This window comes from Prinia subflava, chromosome 12 (assembly GCF_021018805.1).
Source record: "Prinia subflava isolate CZ2003 ecotype Zambia chromosome 12, Cam_Psub_1.2, whole genome shotgun sequence".
Classification (NCBI taxonomy): Eukaryota; Metazoa; Chordata; class Aves; order Passeriformes; family Cisticolidae; genus Prinia; species Prinia subflava.
Genome location: NC_086258.1, coordinates 15852189 through 15873881, shown reverse-complemented (window position 1 = coordinate 15873881; position 21693 = coordinate 15852189). Strand labels below are relative to the sequence as shown.

Here is a 21693-nt window from a genome sequence, read left to right as displayed (position 1 = left end):
AGTTCCACAGCTGTGAAATACTAATTCTAGTCTCAAAAATATTTATGCTGTGTGTAAATAATACAAATAGCTAAATGACTGTAATTTCCAGTGGCTATTCTGTTGTTAACAAGACTGATTTATGGTTTCTAGTCTTGCCTCAGTTATCTTAAGATCATGTGCCAAGAGTTATAAAGCTGTTTAAGGCATTAAATCACATAAAATTGAAAGGAAAAGTCCTGCTTTAATACAATATGTTCACCTTTTCTTGTTGATTCATCAACCCCTGTTGGTTTCACTTAAAGGCCGTTTGCTCACTGGGGACCTAATTTTAGATGTCAATGGAGAAAACTTGGTTGGAGTAACAAATGAAAGGTATGTTTGTACTGATTCCTGAATGTTAATTACAGCTTGGAATGTTATACAGGGATTAGTTTGGACATTAGCAGTGACTGACTGAAAGAGCACAACTCCCCCAAAATCCTTGGAGTTCAGCTCACAAATAATTTATCCTATAAATCTAATTCAGCAAAACTGTTGTGCAAAAGTGAAGGACTTTGTATGCTTCTGTAATGCCAGAATTAGCTGGTTTCTTAATGACACAGATTACAGAATGTGTGTGAAAACAGCAGGAGAACCTGTTAAAATATAACTTACCTGCTGGTTGGGTACTGGTGGATGTAAATGATGGCAGCAATCATGTAAGGGCACAATGAAGGGGAAAGAAAAAGCTGTAGATGGTTTGTGTAGCTGGATCTGTAGAGATCAGTGCAGCTTTCAGTGCTGGGGAGGGAGGTAGAAAATGGAAAGGAAAATTGTCATTTGTATTGCTGAGGGAGATTCTCAGTCAGGCACAGCTGTGGCTTTTGTTGGGGTGGGCTGTACATCCTGAAGGAGGCTCAGGAGGGCAGCAGGGTGGCCCGGGAAGGGAAGGGAAGGGAAGGGAAGGGAAGGGAAGGGAAGGGAAGGGAAGGGAAGGGAAGGGAAGGGAAGGGAAGGGAAGGGAAGGGAAGGGAAGGGAAGGGAAGGGAAGGGAAGGGAAGGGAAGGGAAGGGAAGGGAAGGGAAGGGAAGGGAAGGGAAGGGAAGGGAAGGGAAGGGAAGGTCAGTCCTGGTTTACTGCTGTCAGCAGCTGCACCACAGCCTGTCCTCTGCTCCATTCCCCAGTGCCAAGCTCTGTTCTCTGCATCTGGCCATGAAAATTACTAATTACCTTAGCAATTTGTCCATTTTCCTGCTCTTCTAGCACTGCTCACTTCTTGCCAGCACCCTGGTATATTTATTTGGCTCTTTTCTGCCCCATCTAGGGCTGTTGACATCTTGAGAACAGCCTCAGCCTCCAATCACATGTCTCTGCTCGTTGCTAGAGATGAAGAAGCAAAGTAAGAGAAAAATCATTTTAACCTCAAAACTTATAAAAATCCAGTGCTGTATCTCAGGGTGGGTGGGCTTGCATTTAATTTTATTTCAGATTAGTTTTAATTGCAGAATTACACCACATGTGACTTTTTTCTGTGTAATATTTGATACCAGTTTATTCTGAGATCACTTGCATCAATCACTTCAAGTAGCAAGCTCAGACCAACTTCAGTTTAAAGAGGAGGATTGTAATGTTATGTTTACAGCTAATACCATTAAAAATTATCTGCTGGGATAGTTCTTGAAATACTTCTCACATTTTAAAATAATGAAAAATGAGGACTCTGTTAGAGCTACCACAAAACTATAATATTTTAAACTTGATCTTGTATTCTAATAAAAGGCAGATTCAATTGTTCTTGCCCCTCAGAAGTTTGATTTTCAATCTCTAATGAGCTTTGAATAGTTTGGATAAGTAGGTTAAACTGTTCACTGCAGCAGGTAGTCCAAAGTATATTCATTTTAAGGTCATTTATGTTAAATATTGCTTTAACCTGACTGTTGAAAGCTAAGCATATAAACCAATACTGGCAGAGAATCATCAGCAATGTGAAATCCAGGTCTATATCCCCTTTGACTTAAATCTCCAGAGAAAACAGCTGTTATGTAACTGTTTTTTATAATCATTGAGAGTATCTGCTGTTATTTGCCTTTCCTGGGATGTTCCACTTCCAGAGTAATCTCCCCATAAAGGATTTTTTCTCTAAATTCCTTTAGCCTTTTGTCCGAGTTAAGCTTCCTCTTTCTGTTCCTTTATTTTTTTGTATTTGACAGACATCTAAATCACTCTGTAGCCTCTGATCTCTCCTTTTTTCAGACTGCCCACATATATGTGAGGTCCACTCTTAATCTGCTTTTATCTAAAGCATACTGGCCTAGTTCCTGTAAACTCCTTGAATAATTAAAATCATCAGTCCTTTATTAACCACTCTGGGGGAGAAGTGCAGTGGCCTGGGCAGAATTTGCCACTCCATGGAGTCCCTCACCAGCCACCTGTGCATTCATTTATTGTGACTTTACATTCTGTGCTTAAATAGGATTTGATTTACATTCAGCTGTGTTTGTGTGTGTACCCTGGGGCCAGCATTAGTACAATAAATGTTGTTCTTTTTAAAAAAATAATCTATCCAGCATTTTTGAATAGCCTTCAGATGTCAAACTGGAATTACCTGAGAGTTACTCTCCTTGCAATCAGTTAATTTCTTCTCTCTCTGACTAATTCTGTAATATTAATTTGGTGATGTTTCTGGCTTACATCACTCTAGATTATTTCTATGTTTTAAATCAGTTATCACTGAGGTAATCAGAGCTCAGATTAGAGTCTTTTTTCTTAATTTAGGCTGGATTCAATATCAGATAAATCAAGTGTTTCTGTATTCTCTTCAATGCCTGTCACACAGGATGTGCATCTTTGCCAGTCTGTTACAATATGATTTGTGTCCGCAAGGAGCTTCTGCTGTTGGCTTTTAGTAGTTAATAAATATTTCTTCTCTTGTTTTTAAGGGGCCACATCTTTGTCAGTCCTTCTGGGTTCTTCTTCAGTGTAATTGAACTAAAAGCATTCCTTAAAAGCATGAATATGCTGTAGGTGTATCATCTGATTCCCTCTAATATCAATAAATTGTTCTGGAGCTTGGTAGTACCACTGTCTTATTATCTGTAGTTGATTGGATTGCAAGTTTTTAAAATTTTGCATTTCATGGTAAAAAGCGATAAAAATAAAGCTTTTTTTACCAGCAGTCCATTTCACCCATAGTCTGTTGTTTTCCCATCTTTATCATGCATTACATTATTTATTTTTTTTCTTTTTTTTTTGCCTTTTCTGACCATTTGACAGGACTTTCCTCTTTCAGTGGAGGTTGAGCTTCCTCCTCTGAGGAGGAGCAGGTTCAGTACAGGCAGTGCAGGTTTCACAGGGTCCGTTCAAACTAACACCAAATTCTGACCAAGAAAATCTTTTCATTGGCACAGGAAAGAATTTCATGACCTGATGGATAAGTATGGCTCTCACAGTGACACCAGCTCTGCAAGAACTTCTCCAACACATCAGTTAGCTGGTGAGAGATCATTTCCCAGCCTGAAACAATCTTGGGGGACGAAAATCAGCCTTGGGTGGAGTAGAAACTTGTATTTAAAATTCCTTATTTGAGAGGAGATGTATTAGAGAAAGTGGCTGAAAGTCACACAAAATACACATGTACCTTGAAGAATTTGTGTGTCAGCTTCTTCAGCTCTTAAAATAAATATATTGATATCTACTTTCAATTTTAATTAATGATTTAGGTGAAAAGTTTTTGGTATTTGTAGCTGAAATGTGCTACAAAATGCTAATAAAAATTTGATCTAGAACACTATAAATTCTAATCTTTGTGGAACTGCTGGCTAATTAAGATGCCTTTATATAGCATGGGGCATTAGTAAGTTTTGGATATATTTGAAAAAAATCATCACTTGTTATGTTTTAAAAAATTATTGCTGGAACCCTGGGTGTCTCTCAGTTCTTAACTATGCAGACTTTTTCTTGCTTGTCTGATTGTTTAGTTTTTCTGTTTTCTAATATGAAAATAGTCCTACTGAACTTACTTATGTGAGCTAAAGCTTTGTGCTTTTTCCCAAAAATTTCATTTATTGATTTATTTTTATTATTACTGTTTTTTGTAGCAAAATCCACAGACAGCCTTTCTTCTGGGTCATCCTCAAGATCACAGAGTCCTCAGTTGCATCTGAAGGATAACATCACCAGCAGCAGCAGCAGAAATAATTCTGTCCTACCACCATCCCCAAAACTTCCAAAGTAATCTTCAAAACTCTCTTGTGGGAGCTGCAGGAAATGCTGAATTTGGCTGGCCAGGAAAATTTGGGTTGAGCACTAAGTGCTGAAATTTGGTTTTATTTTGGGCTCATAATATCATTGACATTGCAGACTTCCCATTTTAATAAGTTATTTTTCTATTTATTTATTGTTTATGTGGTAGAAGAAGATTAATCAGGTTGATTTTTTAATGTCTCCTAATGAATTAGTGTTCCTGATTTATGTGTGCCCAAATACTCCCATAAGCCTTGGGATATAGTATATATCTCTCCTCTATAGAATAGAGAGGAATTTTTAGCCTTGTAAAACAGAATATCAATTCTTTTGTAGTCAGAAGTGTCTGAGGTTGCTGATTTTGTTGTACATAGTGGAATATTTGAAATAATATTTGAAATTAAATGTCCACTATTTCTTTTGTTACTGTAATACATATTTGCATAGCCTGTAAGATAAAATTAAGTTATTGTTTCAGTCTTTCTAATCTAGTTCTGTGGAGTAATCCTACTTTTTCTCTTTGTATCTCCAGTGACAGTGCATTTCAGATTATCTCTGTTTGCAAAGGAACAAGCCTAGGTTTGAATATTGTGGGAGGAATTAACAGAAATGAAGGGCCTTTGGTATATATTCAAGAAATTATCCCTGGTGGTGATTGCCATAAGGTAAAGGCCTTATTTCACTTTCCTCCCCTTCACACACCTGCATTTTTGCCTGAATTTAGTACTTGCTTTGGTATGCTACATCTGCAGTCATATTTTAAATACAAAATGTGTTTGTGTTCCTCCTTGCCTTCTCTTTTAGCAGAATTATCTCACTGCTCTGCAACAGAGTTACATGGTAATGAAAATTTATTCATAAGTTCATTTGAGGTAAATGAGGATCTTATTCCTTAGTTTATGTATGAGAAGGTACAAAACCAACTTCTAGAAGAGATTGCACGATGCAAGGTAAATCAGGAATGATGGGACAGAGCTACAGATTGCACCTCTTTTTTATTTTCTTGGACTTTGAAAAAATCATATTTCCCTGAGACTTAATTTAGATGGATCCTTGCAGTTGGAAATCATTGTGCAGGCAAATTAGAAAAAAAATATTCTGAAATATACTAATAATATGTATGAATTGGTGTTGATTACTGTTTTAATTTGTGACAAATGCAATATGTAAATCAGGGGGATTTGTCAGTGTAAAAAGTAAATAAATAATGTAATTGCCTGGTTCAGGTACACAGAACTGTTTATCCAAGTGTCTCCTCTGGCATCCTGAGTAATTATGGTTATTTGGAAGTGTAGATACCAGCCTTGGCCTCTAGCCCAGCAACAGGGGGTGAGCTCAATTCATAAGCAGTGAGTTTTGTCCCCAAGCAGTTTATAACTATTTGTTATTGAATTTTTGTAGGCTAAGTTTAATTCTAAAATGCATTCTGGAAGATAAAAATGCAATGTTTCTCAAAGACCTCTTTCAGTAGATAAATGGTAATCATTCCTCATTTATTTTCTTCTATTTTGTTGTGGCTTCTAAAACATTTTTCTCACTGTGAGCGCATAATTTAAAGCTTCTCACACATAATCAATAGACTAAGACATCAATTTTCAGTAAGCTCTAAAATTAGCAATAATAGAGGTAATTTCCCAGTCCTGGTTATCCTGTTCGGGAAGTTGAAGCAGGAAGCTTTTTTAAGACGTATTTTAAATGTCTGCCACAGGAGGGCACCATTGAAATGGATATCTTAGAACATGCTGCATGAAAGCAATGTAAAAGATCTACAGCTTTATTCTTTAACCAAAACAAAACACTAAGTGACAGGAAAAAAAAAAGGTAGTAAAGTGCTGGCACAGGTTTGAAGCAGCACAACTAAAATTATGGTGTGTGGGTGTTAAGTAGGTAAAATTATACTGGTCTTGAGAAGATACTTTACTTATTTCCTATGTATCATCTTCTGTACACATTTTTTTTTCACATAGATTGATTTTGTGTTTCATTTCTTAGGAGCTGAAGAGCAGAGACATGTTCTGTGTAATCTGATGTATATTACATTAGACAAATGTCATCACTAACTGTGTAACCATAGGTGAATTGCATGAATTTCCAGTTAAATTGTTGAGGGCTCTGTTAAAATGTGAGTAAAGAAAGCTCTGTCTTAGAAATCAGCCTGGCATGTTTAAAGTCTTGTCTTAGCATCTCTGGGACAGAAATGTGAGATGTTCTTGTGCTGGTAGAGAGTTTGCAATTAATTCAACAGAAGCACAAAGTTGACAATATTTGACTGGTGAGTACTAATAGATCAATCTGGTTTTCTCACTGACATGGCCAGTGAGTGTCTGAAGAGTTCCCTGTATTGCCATGAGCATTTGCTTTTGAAATATGAATTAATCCAGCTCAGAGCTGAATTAATTAGTAAAGAATCTTCCCAAAGTCAGATGGGTTGGTACTGGAAAAATCTGTTGTTTCTTTCCGTGGTTTATTTTTAACAGAAGTGTTTAGCTGGGTCCAGAGTTCTTCTTTATACAATTTCTGAGGTGTTTTCTCTGATGAGATTTTAAAATGACTGCTTTAATGGTGAGGAATGATTGTTTAATCTGTTTCTTTCTGGAAGACTGTCAAGCACAGGCAGACTGCAGAGCTGTTCTTGATATTTCTGTTCCTAGGAGAATATGTCCAAGTGCAGTGACTATACAATTCTTTCTGTAGTGTTAGCAATTAATATAAAGTTTGTGGGTTTGGTTTTATATTTGTTATTTTAGGATGGACGATTGAAGCCTGGAGATCAGCTTGTGTCCATCAACAAAGAGTCCATGATTGGAGTCTCCTATGAAGAGGCAAAAAGTATAATCAACAGAACAAAGATGAGGTATCTGTTACTGTCAAACAGCCAATCATCCAAAATCGTTTAATAGAGGATATTTATGATCAGATTAATGTGAAATGTGTTTTTGTATGCTTAGAAAAAATGAGGGATACTAATTTTTTTAAATATTCAGTTGTAATATTATTTCGTAGAAAAGACTCAAGTGCACCTTTTAGACCTGCAAAATGATCATACTTTAATGATTAAATAAAAAATTATGGTATTTGTCTTTGTAATGATGGGGAACAGGACATCCTTTTAGAAAAATAATTAAAGAAACCGACACACAGTGTTTGGAAATGTGTAATTTTGGCAGAAGTGTAATTTTATGAATAGTACAAGTAAACAATATGTTGAAACTTCTAACATTTTAGTTCTAGGTTTGAAAATTTATGGGAGATAGCTTTTATTAGGCAGAAAAACATACCCAGTCCTCCAGAGAATCTGCAGCATCCTTTCAGCCTCTTAACATCTTCTGTAGCACATGGAGAGCAGCAGGCTGCAGCCCTTGGTCCTCTTCCCTCTCCTAATGGGAGGCTGCTTTCAACACTCCCTCCAGAAGCTGTGAGTGTACTTATTTCTCCTCTTAGAACAAACTGAGCAAATGCTTGTTTTTCTCCTAATTGTAATTGAGTTTCCATTTTAGTAAGAAAATGACTGTCTATTTTCCTGCACAATATTGTCTTGGGAATATCAAAACTTTTGGAACAGCCATGTTGTATAACAGGAGAGTAACCCACACTGATGAGAGGAATTAGTTGACTTGGGGTAAGAAAACAAATAAGCATTAACTGTGTTCTTAGATACCAAGTTCCCTTTTACTGTTGCTCTGAAGTTTTGGAATTAGATATAAATAGTTATGTATTTCAGAGATAAAACACTCCCTCTGTTTACTACATATGTGTGAGCACAGTACAATCTCACACTTGCCCTGTGATGATGACATTTTTGCTTAAAAAAAGACCTAGAAGTATTTGGGATTTTTCCCCTTCCTTTTGGCTGAGCAGCAAATGTTTTAATTCATACAGCTCACCATTGGTGTAAAGAAATAATGTTCAGCACGAGAAAGAAGATTTTTAAAACAAATATTTCCATTTTTGAAAGAACATTTTCAGTTTATCATATTTTTAAAGAAATATGATAATATTTTAAAGAAATATTTCAGTTCATTGTATTTTTAAAGATAAATAAAGTATTGCTTTAGAAGGAGGAAGAATAAGATGTTCTCGAACACGAAATCAAAACAGGTGATTCTCAAATCTTCTTATATTTGTACTTAAAATTCTTGCCCATTTTTCTTTCCTATTAGGGATATAAACATTGAAGTGGGTTGCCTAGAGAGCCTGTGCTTAATCTGTGAAGATTTTCAAAACCCAAGGTTTTGATGAGGCCCTGATCTGATTTTTCCCAGTGCTATTCCTTCTCACCACCACCCCCTCCATGCCTTTCTTTTTCTCCTGGGCTTGGTTTGATCTACCCAGCCCTTTCTTCTTCCCCCAGTCTCCCTTCCTGTCCCTTTTTTCATTAATGTGCATTTCTGGTCTGGCTTGTGATCTGCTTTAGAAATGGTATTTTGTGACTTTTCATTTCCTCTCGTAGATGGAAACTGGAGTCAGGATGGGAGAGCAATCTCCAATTACTGCTCTAGACAGCAATCCTGCTGCCACGGGTAAGTGCTGATTTAATTCCCTGCCACCCTTTTCCTTGTTCTTTCAATAACAGTCAAAGAGAACATGGTACATAATGAGACTCAATAGTCTTAAAAAAAAAAAGGAATATTGCACTGTTTTTGTACTCCTAAATAAAAGAATGAGATCAATGGATTTTTAGTAGCTTCTGTCAAATATAACTTACATTGTCTCTAATAAACAGCTGAAACCAAACAAAAATGAGTGATCACAACATTTGCTATACAGCAGTAATGATAATAGACTCAGTAGAAACCATGTAATGAAGACTTACATATAGATCAAGATTAGGTTGCCATAGAAACTGTGCTTTCTTGATTTGATGAAATTCTGGGGATGGATGCTGCTGGCACGGTTTGACTGCTTAAATCAGGGCAGCATATTAAAAGGATAGAAATAACATGCAGCCCTCTTAGCAGCTTTTCAGTTAATAACAAATAGAATATATCATGTATATTTGTGTTTTAGAGTCATGACATTCAAACAAGGACAAGAGTCACTTCGATCACATCTCTAAATATCTATTTTGAAAACAACATTTAAGGAAAAACAGAGTTTGTGAGATCTGGTCAGAACCAAATCTGAGCTGAAAAATTGTAATTCCTGTGGGAAACAAATGTGTTGTGTTTAGGAACAGTGAAAATGCAAAAGTGTCACAATAATGGAATCCCCATTGACACACTGATAGAACTGACTCTGTTCAGGGTTTCTCTGTGCAGACCTGAACTTTATCCTTTTTCTTCAGGCAGTGGCAATTAAGCATAAGCTGAGCTTTTCAACTTCATGTCTAATGTACTGAGGAGAGGAAGAACAAATACACAGGATCTGATTGGTTCCAGATGTCTCTCCACTGATGTTATTTAAATTGTACCTGTATTTATTATAGCCCACATTAGATATTCAGATTTGAAATGAAGCAGTTCCCACATTGCAAATCTGAGCAGTTGGTTCCTTTCCTTGAAGGGGGAGCTGACCAAATGTGGACTGTTGAAACTGGAAAAGTTTTAGTATTGAATACACCTAGAGATTAATGACCACCCCATTTTTACTTATTGACCATGAAAAACATTACAACTAAATCAAAGGAACAAGACAAAGATCTTATTTTTTAATATGTTCCATATATAAAACGCTTGGTTAATATAATTCAGTACACAGGACCTTCTTTGTTTGAAGGCACCAAGAAGGGGAAAGTCTCTGAACACATCTGAAGATTGTAGGTAGCAGAGCAGCTCCAGTTTGTGCTGCTTCTTGTCATGTTTCATTTTCTCCTTTTTAACAGCACATCTTTTGTCAAATCTACCACTCCTTTCATGCTGCCCTTTTTCAAGGATAAACTTTCAAAGATAACCTTGAAAAATTAAAGCATCTCTTAGATGAGATACTTTTTTTTAACACTTTATGAAAAAGTCAGCATAGTTTAGAGAAGTTTTTGCACAAACTCACACATGAGGCTTTTTCATTCTGAGCTGAAGGGAAATTGAGCCAATTCCACCAAGGTTCTAGCCCACTGTCTTCAGAATTTAATATAGCATGTGAGAGGTGTTAATGTCAGAGATTTTCAAGATATTTTGGTTGATGCTTTTGGCATGTAAAGAGTATGTAAATTACTTTGAGCTTGGAAACAGATACGCTGTGAATCTAAAAAAATTTAAAAAAAAAAAGAATTCTCCGCGATTCCTTCTGTTCCTTTAGAGAGAATCTCAAACTGCAAGATCCTTTCCTTGTCAAATGCTGGCTTTGGTTTCAGTACCTTTTTAATCCATTAATGAAATGAAGAATTAAGATCTACATTTTATTTATAAATAACGAATGCAAACAACAATTTGTTGGTTTTATTTGCATACATCTAAAATCCAAAGTGGTAATTAAAAAAACCCACACAAACTCGTGTTTCTGACTGTAAGGCCAGAAGGTGCTGATGGATGGTGGCCTAATGGACAGGAGCTCTTGGAAAAGAGCTCCTTCCCAGGAAAAAATGCTGAGGAGCCAGGGGAGTTCAGCCTCAGCTCCCTCTGCACAGCCCCTGTTTGGGAACAGCTCATTCCCTCTCTTACCCCAGCGTTTTCTGGATCATTCCATGTGTTTTTGGCAACTCTCCCTCACACCAAGGGTGTGTCTTGGAGGTCTGTCTTGGAATTCACAAGTGTGTTTCCCCTTCTGTTTCCTGAGTCTCTGTGTATCTCTGAGAGAAGAGAAAATACCACAAGGGGAAGCCATATGCTTGATGGAGCACTCAAAGCTATTCCTGGTTATTTTCTGTTAATTTGCTACTTGTCAAATTTTATGCAAAAAAAATCGTGGAAGTGATTGATACCCATAATTTTTGTGGATTACAGTTATGTCCTTAGAAAAAAGAAGTCAGTCTAAGGATTAACATGTATTTTTGCAAGTGGGTATTTAGCTGGCATCCACTTGATGAGCAGCGCTTCAGAACAAATTTTTTCAGAGCAATAGTTACCACTACATCATTATTACTTTTTTATTTATTTTGTAGTTATTTCCCCCAGCCAGAATGATGATTATGAGCCCCAAGGAAAGAACTGGAGTATTCATCTGAAAACAGAAAAGCTGGAGAGGGTAAATACTTAAAATCTTCTGAGTTCTCCTTCCTCCCCCTTCATGATGCAGGTAAAACATCTGAACAATATTTCTAGGCTGACAAACTTCAAGGTATAAATGACACACAGAATTTTGTGTTTGGATAGTGCTTTCATGTTGCAGGCCAATATTTCAGTTTATATATTGGGCAAATTACTGTTTTTGTTAATCTAATTACTGATTAACTCTTCTGGGAATCCGAATATCCCTCAGGATTTTTAAAGCAGTTATTAAGGACAAAGGGGTTTGCTTATTACAGTCATCTGTATTCAAGGTTAAAGAATATCTGAACATCTCTCAATTAGAAGGAAAAGTCACTGAGTGGCTCTGGAATAAAAGTGTTGTCAGTGAGAGTGTACCAGGATACAAAGGCTCTTTGAAGTGGAGCTCTTTAATTACTCCCTCATGTCTCTGCAGTCATTATCCTTAGTCCTTTCTTTTTTCACTCCAAAATAAGTTTTTTCCTTCCAGGCACTGAATTATCTTGGGATTCAGCTCACAGATGAACAGCAGCAAGCCCTAAGGCAGCAACTTCATAAAGATTCTAAAGGAACAGTGTCTTTTGGAGGTAATAATTTGTTAATTACCATAGAAAATAATAAAAAGTAGGAATACAGAAATGATAGATAATAACCTTTAATATGTTTTTTGTCAGTATTGGGTTGCTGCTGCAAATAAAATGATAGTTTGAGGCCAGAACCTTATTTTACTGTATGAAAATAAGCTTGAAGTTCTGAAACTAAGTAATAGGAATGCAAATCACAAATTTATCTTATTAAGAGCAGCCTTAGGAAAGTTTTATTTTGTGCTCAAAAAATCCATAATTTTTTGTTCAAAAAATAGGGAACTGTAATTTTTCCAAAAATTACTTGGGAAAATTTTGATTTTTGGTTAAAGAGGCTTCTTGAAGCAAGTAAACTGATGGATCACTTAACTTTAGTATGTGGGAAGCAAGAACATTTCAACTATTGCATATAGAAACAGGTTTGCAGGGAGACCATCACAATTCTTCCAGCTAAACCTAATTCTGATGGGAATGAGTTGCTTCTGTTTCAATTTAAAAACATTTTACAGAATCTGTGAGACATTTCACTTTTCCTCAAGTCTGTGAAAAACACTAGTGTGTGAAAAATAGTATTTTGTACTTAAACATCCAAAAAAGATTTTCAGTGAGAAAGATATTGGATATTTAATCAGATGTAATGACCTCTATATTTCCACCTTTCTGTCATAGTGTAACAAAATTTTTAAATTCAAAATGTTTGGGTAATCCCAAGTCATGTTGATTGTGCAGGAAGGACTGTTTGTATTTAAAACTTTCAACTTCAATTTTACCAACCTCTGTTCAGGGGTTTAAAGGGCCTGAAAAGGAAAACCATGAGCTCTGAGCTAGCAGGAAATTTTTCCTTTTTCCTGTCTCCTCTGGTAAGGCCAACACAAGGGGAAGGGCAGGTGTGTGTTCCCGGTGTGCAGATTTATTTCATTTTTCACAGACACCTGCCAAACACAGAACATCTCAGGCATTTTGAAGGTGAACTTCACATTTTTTGCTTTTCTCCTTCACAATTTGATTTGAGGATATTTCAGTCCACAATATGTTTGGGCATTTTTATTCTTACCAGCTTTACCAGAACTTTCCCTTTGGAGACACCTCTCTGATTTTCTTTCTTTAGAAAGCTTGCAGGGCAGGCACTCATTTATCCGAGTGGCTTTTCGTGGTGATGACTTCTGTTCCATCAGTGATCTGTTACTAAACTGAACTTCCAGACTACAACAAAAAAATCTGGTTTTTTTTTAGATTTTGTTGAAGTTTCAAGGAATTTATTGTCCATGCACTCAACTGATGGTGGCCACAGATGTGGAACCTTTGGGGTGAGTGAAGCTGCCACCTTCCAGGACTCACAGGTAAAACTGTGTCTGCTCAGGGTTTTAACAGTGGGGAGGAGATTAATGGAGAGTTTATTGTATGGAAAATAACCCCAAATCTGGGGCAGATGTTTAAAACAGCTCCACAGCACGGGGTTCTTTAAGATAACCTAGTTTCTGTGAAGCTTTTTAAAGCAGCCTAATTTGCAAACAGCAATTAATGTAATTAAATTATGGTTTGTTGTAAGCTGGACAACATTGATTTACTGAGGTTTTTTAGTAAAATTTGGATTGTTACATGTGTGAGTGAGAAACAATTACTGGGCCCAGTGATATGAGTTACTGCTACAGAGAAAATAATTTTATTCTAGAGGTGGCTTTAAAAAGCAACATTTTTAGTATATGAACACAAAAATAAAATGCCTTATTATTTAAAATATTAAAATAAAGATGTAGTCTTGATTCATTTAAAAACACTTCATTAATCCAGTTTGAAAGGAAAAGTAATTGTTCATTTGGAAGATAAGTTGGTTAAAATTTTGTTAAACATTTTTAGCATTTTCAGATCTATAAATCATCCTAAAATTAATATTTTCTTATTTTATTAACAAGAACTTTTAATATAAGATGCTAAAGATTATGGAAGACACAATTAGCAATACATTCTAATCTTATGTATTTGTATACACACAGTTTGTAACCTGTGATTCCTTGGAGGATGATGTGGAAAAACTTAAGAAAGAAAGAAATGAAGCTTTAAAAGAAATTAGTAAATTAAAGGTAACACCTAATTTTTATTTACTTTAAATTATTCAAGAGACTAATTTTTTGAGTGTGTACAGTAATTTACTGATTTTTTTTATTTCATGTGCAGCTTTTCCTAGATAAATAGAGTGGCAGTGCTAACAGTCCTTATCACGTTTGAGGATTGCTTACAATATATTTGTGTAGAGAGTGAATTTTAGCCCTTATACTGAATGCTAACACATTTTTTAATCTCATCCATAGAGAAATGAGACTAAGCAGACACTTCACAGAAGTGAATTTGGAGAAATTACTGATTTGCATGGCAATTTTATTTAAAAATGTGTGATGCTAGTAACTGCAGAGTCTGAGTGTGTGCTGATGCTTCTGAAAGGAGTCAAAATTGGAGGATAAATTAATCTGTGTGCAAAATAAATACATATTTTCCCAGACATCACAAAATTCCCAAGTCCTAAAGCAATAAATATTATTTCTTAATATCCCAGGTTGCTACCACATTCCCATGGTCCTGAATTTCTGTTTGAGCAAACCATAAGATAGAAAGTTCTTTATTCAGCATACACAACTCTGGTTCTTAGACAGGAATACTGAGCTTGGGATAAAGACAAGTTAAAAAACTGACCCTTGGTCCAAAAAAAATCTTGCTGGAAATTCCAGAAGCCTTGGGTTGAAATGGCCAGAGATCAGTTCTGTGTTCTGTGCACAAGGATTCTTCTTCTGAGAGCTTTGTACTGAAATGAGAGAACCCCATTTACACTGAGCACAGTGAATCCTGACCAGGAGTCCCTAAATTGCTGATGTGGAAAACTTCCAATGATCAGTCTGTAATTAATTGCCTTATTTCTTACACTCTTTTTTACACATTTCCCAGAAATGTTCAGTAAATAATTATAAAATACTCAAGAAACTTAAACAGCATCAGTGAACTCACAGAAAAGTTAGCTTTTAGAGATGGTTTTCTCACAGGTTTTATAAAAGATGTTGATAGAAGTTAAGCATTGCCATCTGTAGTTTTGGAAGAGCTAATTGCTTTAGGACCAAAACTTTCTCTTTCAAACTTACTCTTCTTTTTTAACAGGAAGAGTTGTCTGAATCTGTGAACTTACAGAAACAGCTAACAGAGCAGCTACAAGCAGTCAAGCAAGTATGTTAAAGTCTCTAAAAATTACAATTATTTAAAAATTTTTCATTGTTTTTTGTGGAAGGGAGAAAGGAGCACTTCTTTTTCTCTTGCTGCTTGTATAGATTATTCTTTCCCATTGATTTCAACACAAAGTGGTTCTTGTGTCACTACAGAGTTTTTGATTAAAAGTGGAGAATTGATCATTCAGTTTTTAGAGCAGTAATCTATTTCTCTGCTATTGAATTGAGATAGGAACCTGGAGACCAGCTAGATCAATGAAGTGGGATAATGATGTGGCAGAACCTTTCCAGTCTGAAGTGTTGAAGAGATTTTGCTGTTCTTAGGCTGTGGTTGCCTAATTTACACTCCTAACATTAATTACTTTATATGTCAGCCAGTCTTGAGTGTGAAAAAAATTACCAGGAAAAAAAGTTGTAGTCAGGGTTTCTGAGGAAAGTCCTGTTTCTGCCTCCAAGTCTATAATTATGAGCCAATAAATCAGAGTATTTGGCTTCCTTGTGTCTCTTAAAGGAAATTCCCAATTAAATGTAAGTCTCATGTCATTTATAGCCTGGATTCAAAACCAAGGAACTTTTCCTGTTCTCTCTTCCTCCTGAACACCCTGTCAGCTTTCCCTTCTAATGAGCTGCCTGCTTTCCTTCCCTCCTGCACTGCTGCACGTATTCTTTGCAGATTTCTCATGTCAGATGTCATGGAAAAATGCAAGATAAAGTTTTAAAATCCCCTGTTTTAAGATGAGTTTTACATTTTTGCTCATAAGATTTGTTGAACACGTTCTTTATCACCTTTTATTCCTCGAATATACAAGAGCTTGCTTGGAAGCTTTTTCCATTAGTGTTGTTTCCCTCTGTACACTGTGGGAAATAAACTGGGTTATCTTCTGGATAAAATTTAACTGGAAGATTGTTGCAGTAATGCACTTGAAGTTCCCATTCTCTAATGGGTTGATTGTTGTTCCAGAGCAGAACACTTGTTCAGTGTGTTAGTCCAGACTAAAGCTATTACAGAGCCCAATCCCCAGAGCAAACCTGCTTTTCCTGGGCAGGCAGCCTTGGGCAGGGCTGATTTAAGATGTTTTAAGTGGCAGCAGTGCCCATTTGCCACCACTCGAGGTCCTCCCACTTTTATTTTTCTCAGGTACTGTCTTGTGGTGGTGAAATCAGCTTTGCTCTGCAAAGCTCCCAGGGATAAACAGATTGTCTTATAGGCATTGAAAGGGTTCCATATAGTGAAGTCAAAGATAAATACTAAATTAGATATAATTATAGCGTTGTGTGATCTATTTTAGGAGATACAAGTGGGCTTTTAATGGACATTTTCTTTTGTTTATACTTGGTGCATGTTCAAGTGTTTTATATATATTATTAAATATATATATTTCTCTTGTGTAAAACCAATATTGGCATTGAGATTCATGGTGATAAGTTTCTTAAAAATAGACTACTTATAGTACAAGTTGCCTTTTAACTTATGATGTGCATTCCTGCTTGAGTTGGTTAGTGAAAGGAGTTAATGAGTCCATTATTGAGCACTAATGGCCTGATTAAAAGTAACAAACAACTAAAGCAAACAAAAAAACGAATTTAAGTCTGTGCTTAAGGTTTTCTGACTTCAGTGTCATTTAAACTTTTTTTTAAATGACTGCTTTCCTGAAAATACAAGGTTTTAAATGAGGATTTAAGTTATCACGCATGTACTTGGGTTCATTTTGTGGCATTTCTCTTTTCTACTAATTGTGAATTGCAGAGATTACAGATTAATTAAGACAGGGGTACAAATATTCTGGTTAATGAACATGCTTTGTTAGTACCAATTCATTAAACAGTGCTTGACTCAGTAACTAACAGCATGAATAAACTCCTAAGATTAGAAATGCTGATAAACTTGGAGAGAGATAGTAATTATTTTCTAATACTGGTATGTGACAACTCAAATTCATTAATTGATCTATTTTTGCTTTGAAGTTGTGATATAGCACTGTATCTTTGGGGCTTCCTTGAAATCATATGTAAGCAGAAATTGGCATAGAACACAGAAAGGCAATTTTGAGTACCTGAAGTCTTGCCAAGAGCATGAATGTGAAATCTGTAATGATGTCTTCTGTCTTCCTGGAGGAGTTGGACTGGATCCTGTGCTGCCTGAGAGTCCTGGAGTATTTCAGCCTGAATGATCCTTTCTGTACTACAGCTTTTCCTGGGTAGTTTCTGTCAGCTGAACACGGGAAATGGGGGAGGCTGTAAGGATAAGATGCTGTTTGTGATGTCCCAAACTCCTGGACTTGGTTCATAGGGCTGAGATTTGCTACCCTGGGCTTGTTTTCTCCAAGAGGAAAAGAGGGGCTTTGAAAGGCTGCTGTTTTGGAGGGACTGTCTAATTTATTTCACCCTTCCTGGAAGAAGCATTTGGTTTATTTCATTAGGTTTTTATTGTATTACATAGTAAAGATATTCAAAGTTCTTTTAAAGGATGATTTCAACATACAACTTTTGTAGAATTAATCAACATGCATAGTTGATTCGTAACTACAGTTTTCTTGTAGTTTAAAAGAATATCTTAGTTCTGGTGTTTATTTAAGTAATTTAATTATGGTAATTTATCTAAGGAAGAAATAAAACCTGGCTTGGGAAGAAACCTGTACCTTATAATTGCTTTTTTAAGGATTCAGCTTCTCTCCCCTTATTGATTGTAGTGGCTTCATACCAGATCAGGACAATGGGTCCCATGAGGCGTTTACATAAATGAAATATTAGCAGCTGCAGATCCCCTATCTGTGTGCCTTAAAATCCTAGATTGGTTTGGATTTGAAAGGACTTAAAAGCTCATCTCACTCCACCCCCTGCCATGGAGAGGGACACCCTCCACCATCCCACATTGCTCCAAGCCCCATCCAGCCTGGCTTTGGACACTTTTTCACACATTTGAGTGGGATAAAAGCTCGTGTTGCTGAAGCAGATTTTACCCCTCAGTTCTTCACTAGTGGGACCCCTTCACCTGCCAGGTGAGACAACCCCCTGTGTCCTCACAGTGCCATTTCTGGTAACTGGAGAATGGGAAAACCTGATGGAATCATTTCCCTTTGTGCCCCTCTGCTGCAGCAAACAGCTCTGGTGTGTCAGATGATTTTACTAATTCCGTTGTAGTGTGTAATTGTTTCATTGTAATGTAAGAAGCCATTGTTCCTTAATTATTCCTTTAGGTCTTTCACTGTTGAAATCTGGTCATACTTAGTCTGCTATTACAGAGAAATTAATATTCAACAACTGGGGTTCTGAAAAAACAATGGAGAAGCAAAGGCAATTCTGGATTATAAGAGATTAAACCTTTATCTCAAGGAGGTCTTCTTTCAAAATGAAGACCTCCCTTTTCATAATAGCAATTTTCTATTCACTTTCCTCGTGTCAGTTTATTTAAATAATTCCTAAGTGTGGGTTTTTAAGATGCCACCCTTTTTCAAGACCTCTGTGTTCATTTAGATTAGTCAAACTTAACGTCAGAGCATCTTTTCATTTCTGTCTCCAAGACTTTTTCCCACCTCCAGCCTGTTTCCCAAGGATGCCTTTGCTGCTGAAGGTTCCCAGCTCATCCTCTGTAGCAGCAGGGCCCAGCTCTTCTTGCTGTTGACTCATTTTATTTCTTACAGTGGCAAGAAAGTGCCCTCTCCAAAGGCAGTAATTTTGACCTTTAACTTTGTAGGTTGATAACTTCTTAGAAATGCCTGTGTTCCCTGAATTGTTTCTAGGAAAAAGGAGTGCCAGGGGCAGCTTGCAGGAGGGGTGATAGCTGTGTTTTCAGGGAGTGGGAGCAGTAATGCCCCTCACACTGCTCTTAGTGCTGTAAACACCAACGTGAGGAATTCACACTCAAGGAGCAGTCAGCTCAGGATGAGCCTGTGTTTTCAGGTGGTCCCTGTGGAGTTCCAATGCTTCTAGAGGAAAAATAAAAAAAATCATTCTACTTGCTGTCAAATTAAAGATCATTTAAATGGATCTCTTAGTGCCTGTGCCCCGTTAACAGAAACCTCTGAATTATACAACACCATTGTTAGCTGTGCTCACTAATGGTGTTGCTGCTCCACATGTGTGGTTACTTCTGCTGCTGCTCCATTTTCTGAGAGACCAGGATGTCCCTGGCCATCGTCCAAATTGGTGTTATATTGCAAAGATGAGGAAGATGATGTACTGGTTATGTGTCACTGAGATTAGCTGATTTATGGCCTGGGATATATTGTTCATTAAGACTAACAGTGTAGAGGTTAAAAGTCATATGAAGCTGAGATTAGTAGGTCATTTTACAGAAAGAACATTATCACAAAATACAGGAAAACCTGACTTGAAGGATATTGATTGTACACAACAAATGCTTCTATGTTAGGAAGGCATTAAATCTGCATTTTCAACTGACCTCTCTAGACATTTCTATTATGACACCTGTTAAATGCAATTTCTTCCACAAAACAGGAAGATCATCTAGGTTTTTTAGAAACAGCAATTTCAAACCTAGCTTCTAGAAGGTTATTTTCTCCATTTTAAAGACTCATAGTGCGTTTCTCCTCTACACCCACCCATTTTCCCTCCAGTTCATTCCCAACCAGGATAAAATTATAATAATAAGATGTAATAGGTAGACCAGGACTGGAATATTCACCTAAGTATTCTTAACTGAGCAACTTCTACAAAAAACTTCTGTGAATTTGTGTATTCAAATCTGATCACTTTAATTATTCAGAAAACTGATATAAAGTGACTTTTCCTACAGATTAATTAATAGCTGAGGGAAAATATGGTTTTGTGGTTTTGGTGCCAGTGAGCCTGGACATTTTGTGTGAGCAGTTGTTTCTTCTGTTCTTAGATGAGTGTAGGAACTCATCCAATGTACAGACCTTTAGTTTGGCTTTCTAATTTATTAATCAAAGTTAACTTCAGTTCATATTCAGTCTGAACTGAGCAATATCTTTCTTGAAAGGAGATTTTACAACATTTAGGGATTTTGTTAGCTGAATTAAAAGCTAACAGTTTCTGATTTTCGGTTTTCTGTACATTATTTATATATAAAAGTTTTATCTAACACTCTTCTGTGATAATCCAGGATATTAGGAACATAATAGGTGCAGGAACTAAGCAGAAAAATAGATTTTATAATTAGTACTGATTCTGAGAAGGGTATGGACTGAATACTTGCATTAAAAGTCCATCTATACAATGTGTGAGCTGTGACTAGAGGGTGAATTCAGGTAATAATAATGAAGTAACATCTCATTAAGGTACTTTTTTGATATGGAAGCAACGGGGCAGATCAACAGCATCTGCTGCATTTCAAGAAAATCTTTCATTCAAGTAGATTTTCAGTAACTATAGAACTTGTGATTTAATTTATTAGGCAAATGATGTCTCTGTAGATCTCTGTAGATACCTATTTTCCATTTGCACATCATATATTAAAAACTAGCAGCTGAGCCTTCTAACCATGAACACTAACAGGTATCCCCGATGCCAACCGCAGCTAAATCTGCTCTTTTTGCTAGCTGGAGCTGTAACTTTTGCACTGAATTATACAACCTGCAGGAGGCCAAGGCAGCTGTGGAGGAGACGAGAGCCCTGCGGAGCAGAATCCACCTGGCAGAGGCTGCCCAGAGGCAGGCCCGGGGGATGGAGATGGACTATGAGGAGGTGATTCGCCTGCTGGAGGCTGAAATCGGAGAGCTGAAGGCTCAGCTCGCCGAGCATTCTGGCCAAAATAAAGTAAGCAAAGCCTGGCAGAGTTACCATGGTTTCCTCGCTGTTGTCATGTATCTTGTTTTCATTTTCTTTTCATCTGCTTTTCTAAAGTAGGTCACTGTTTGTCTTGTATTATTCAATAACTGGGATGGTGTGTGGTGAAGGGGGTGATGTGAAGTGTACGAGGCTTCCTTTATCCAGGCATCTCTGGGAAAACAGGAGCTCTCAGCTATGTGGGTTACAGGTCAGAATGGCACATCTCAAGCATTAATAGTTTCTGGGCTGCAGATATATTGTTTTTAAAGACTACACCTTGAATGTGTTTGTGGGCTTTTGTACTCATGTGAAAATGGCCTTCAGGTTTATGTTGCTGTTAGGCAAAATAACCACCATGTAAAGTCCAGTCCTGCTCTAAAGTAAATTTAGATTTAATCAAGATGAACATTTAAATGCTACTAATCCTGCCCCAAAAAATTATCGAACCTTATATTTTAAATCTACTTCATCTCCAGTAAGGCATTTCAGGACAAGCTAAGAAATAAAATATTTGATGCACTTCAAAATTTTTTCTCAGTAACTCCTGACTTGTGTTTTAGCAAGCAGGTTGACATTTGTGAGGTTACCTTGTTTATCTCATGAAAAAATGTATGTGCATATGACCTGGTGAAGAAAACCTACTGAAATGCCTTATTTCATCCTGAGAATTAATTTTTCAAGACATTCGAAGGTAAAGTCAAGCTCTGTGGTAAACAAGCTTGCAAAGAACAGCTTAGCAAATCCCTGGGGCTCCCAGGAGGAATTCCTCTCATCTGATTGTGAGTGATGAGCTGAATCACACCCTGGATGTTCTTTCTGAACATC

General features: G+C 36.7%; 1 protein-coding gene across 7 annotated transcripts in view; it reads left to right on the top strand.

Moving 5' to 3' along the window:
• Window positions 1-21693, top strand: part of STXBP4 (syntaxin binding protein 4) — a 65826-nt gene that overhangs the window by 9615 nt on the left and 34518 nt on the right. For 6 of the 7 annotated variants that reach the window (XM_063409478.1, XM_063409473.1, XM_063409472.1 and 3 more), the window contains 14 exons: window positions 285-354; window positions 1286-1360; window positions 3369-3454; window positions 4059-4191; window positions 4736-4868; window positions 6951-7057; window positions 7429-7618; window positions 8654-8723; window positions 11240-11322; window positions 11815-11911; window positions 13142-13248; window positions 13903-13989; window positions 15053-15118; window positions 20680-20856. In XM_063409478.1, coding sequence (XP_063265548.1) covers window positions 285-354; window positions 1286-1360; window positions 3369-3454; window positions 4059-4191; window positions 4736-4868; window positions 6951-7057; window positions 7429-7618; window positions 8654-8723; window positions 11240-11322; window positions 11815-11911; window positions 13142-13248; window positions 13903-13989; window positions 15053-15118; window positions 20680-20856 — 1481 coding nt within the window. The remainder of the gene's footprint in view (window positions 1-284; window positions 355-1285; window positions 1361-3368; window positions 3455-4058; window positions 4192-4735; window positions 4869-6950; window positions 7058-7428; window positions 7619-8653; window positions 8724-11239; window positions 11323-11814; window positions 11912-13141; window positions 13249-13902; window positions 13990-15052; window positions 15119-20679; window positions 20857-21693) is intronic. The other variant, XM_063409477.1, reaches the window with a different exon arrangement.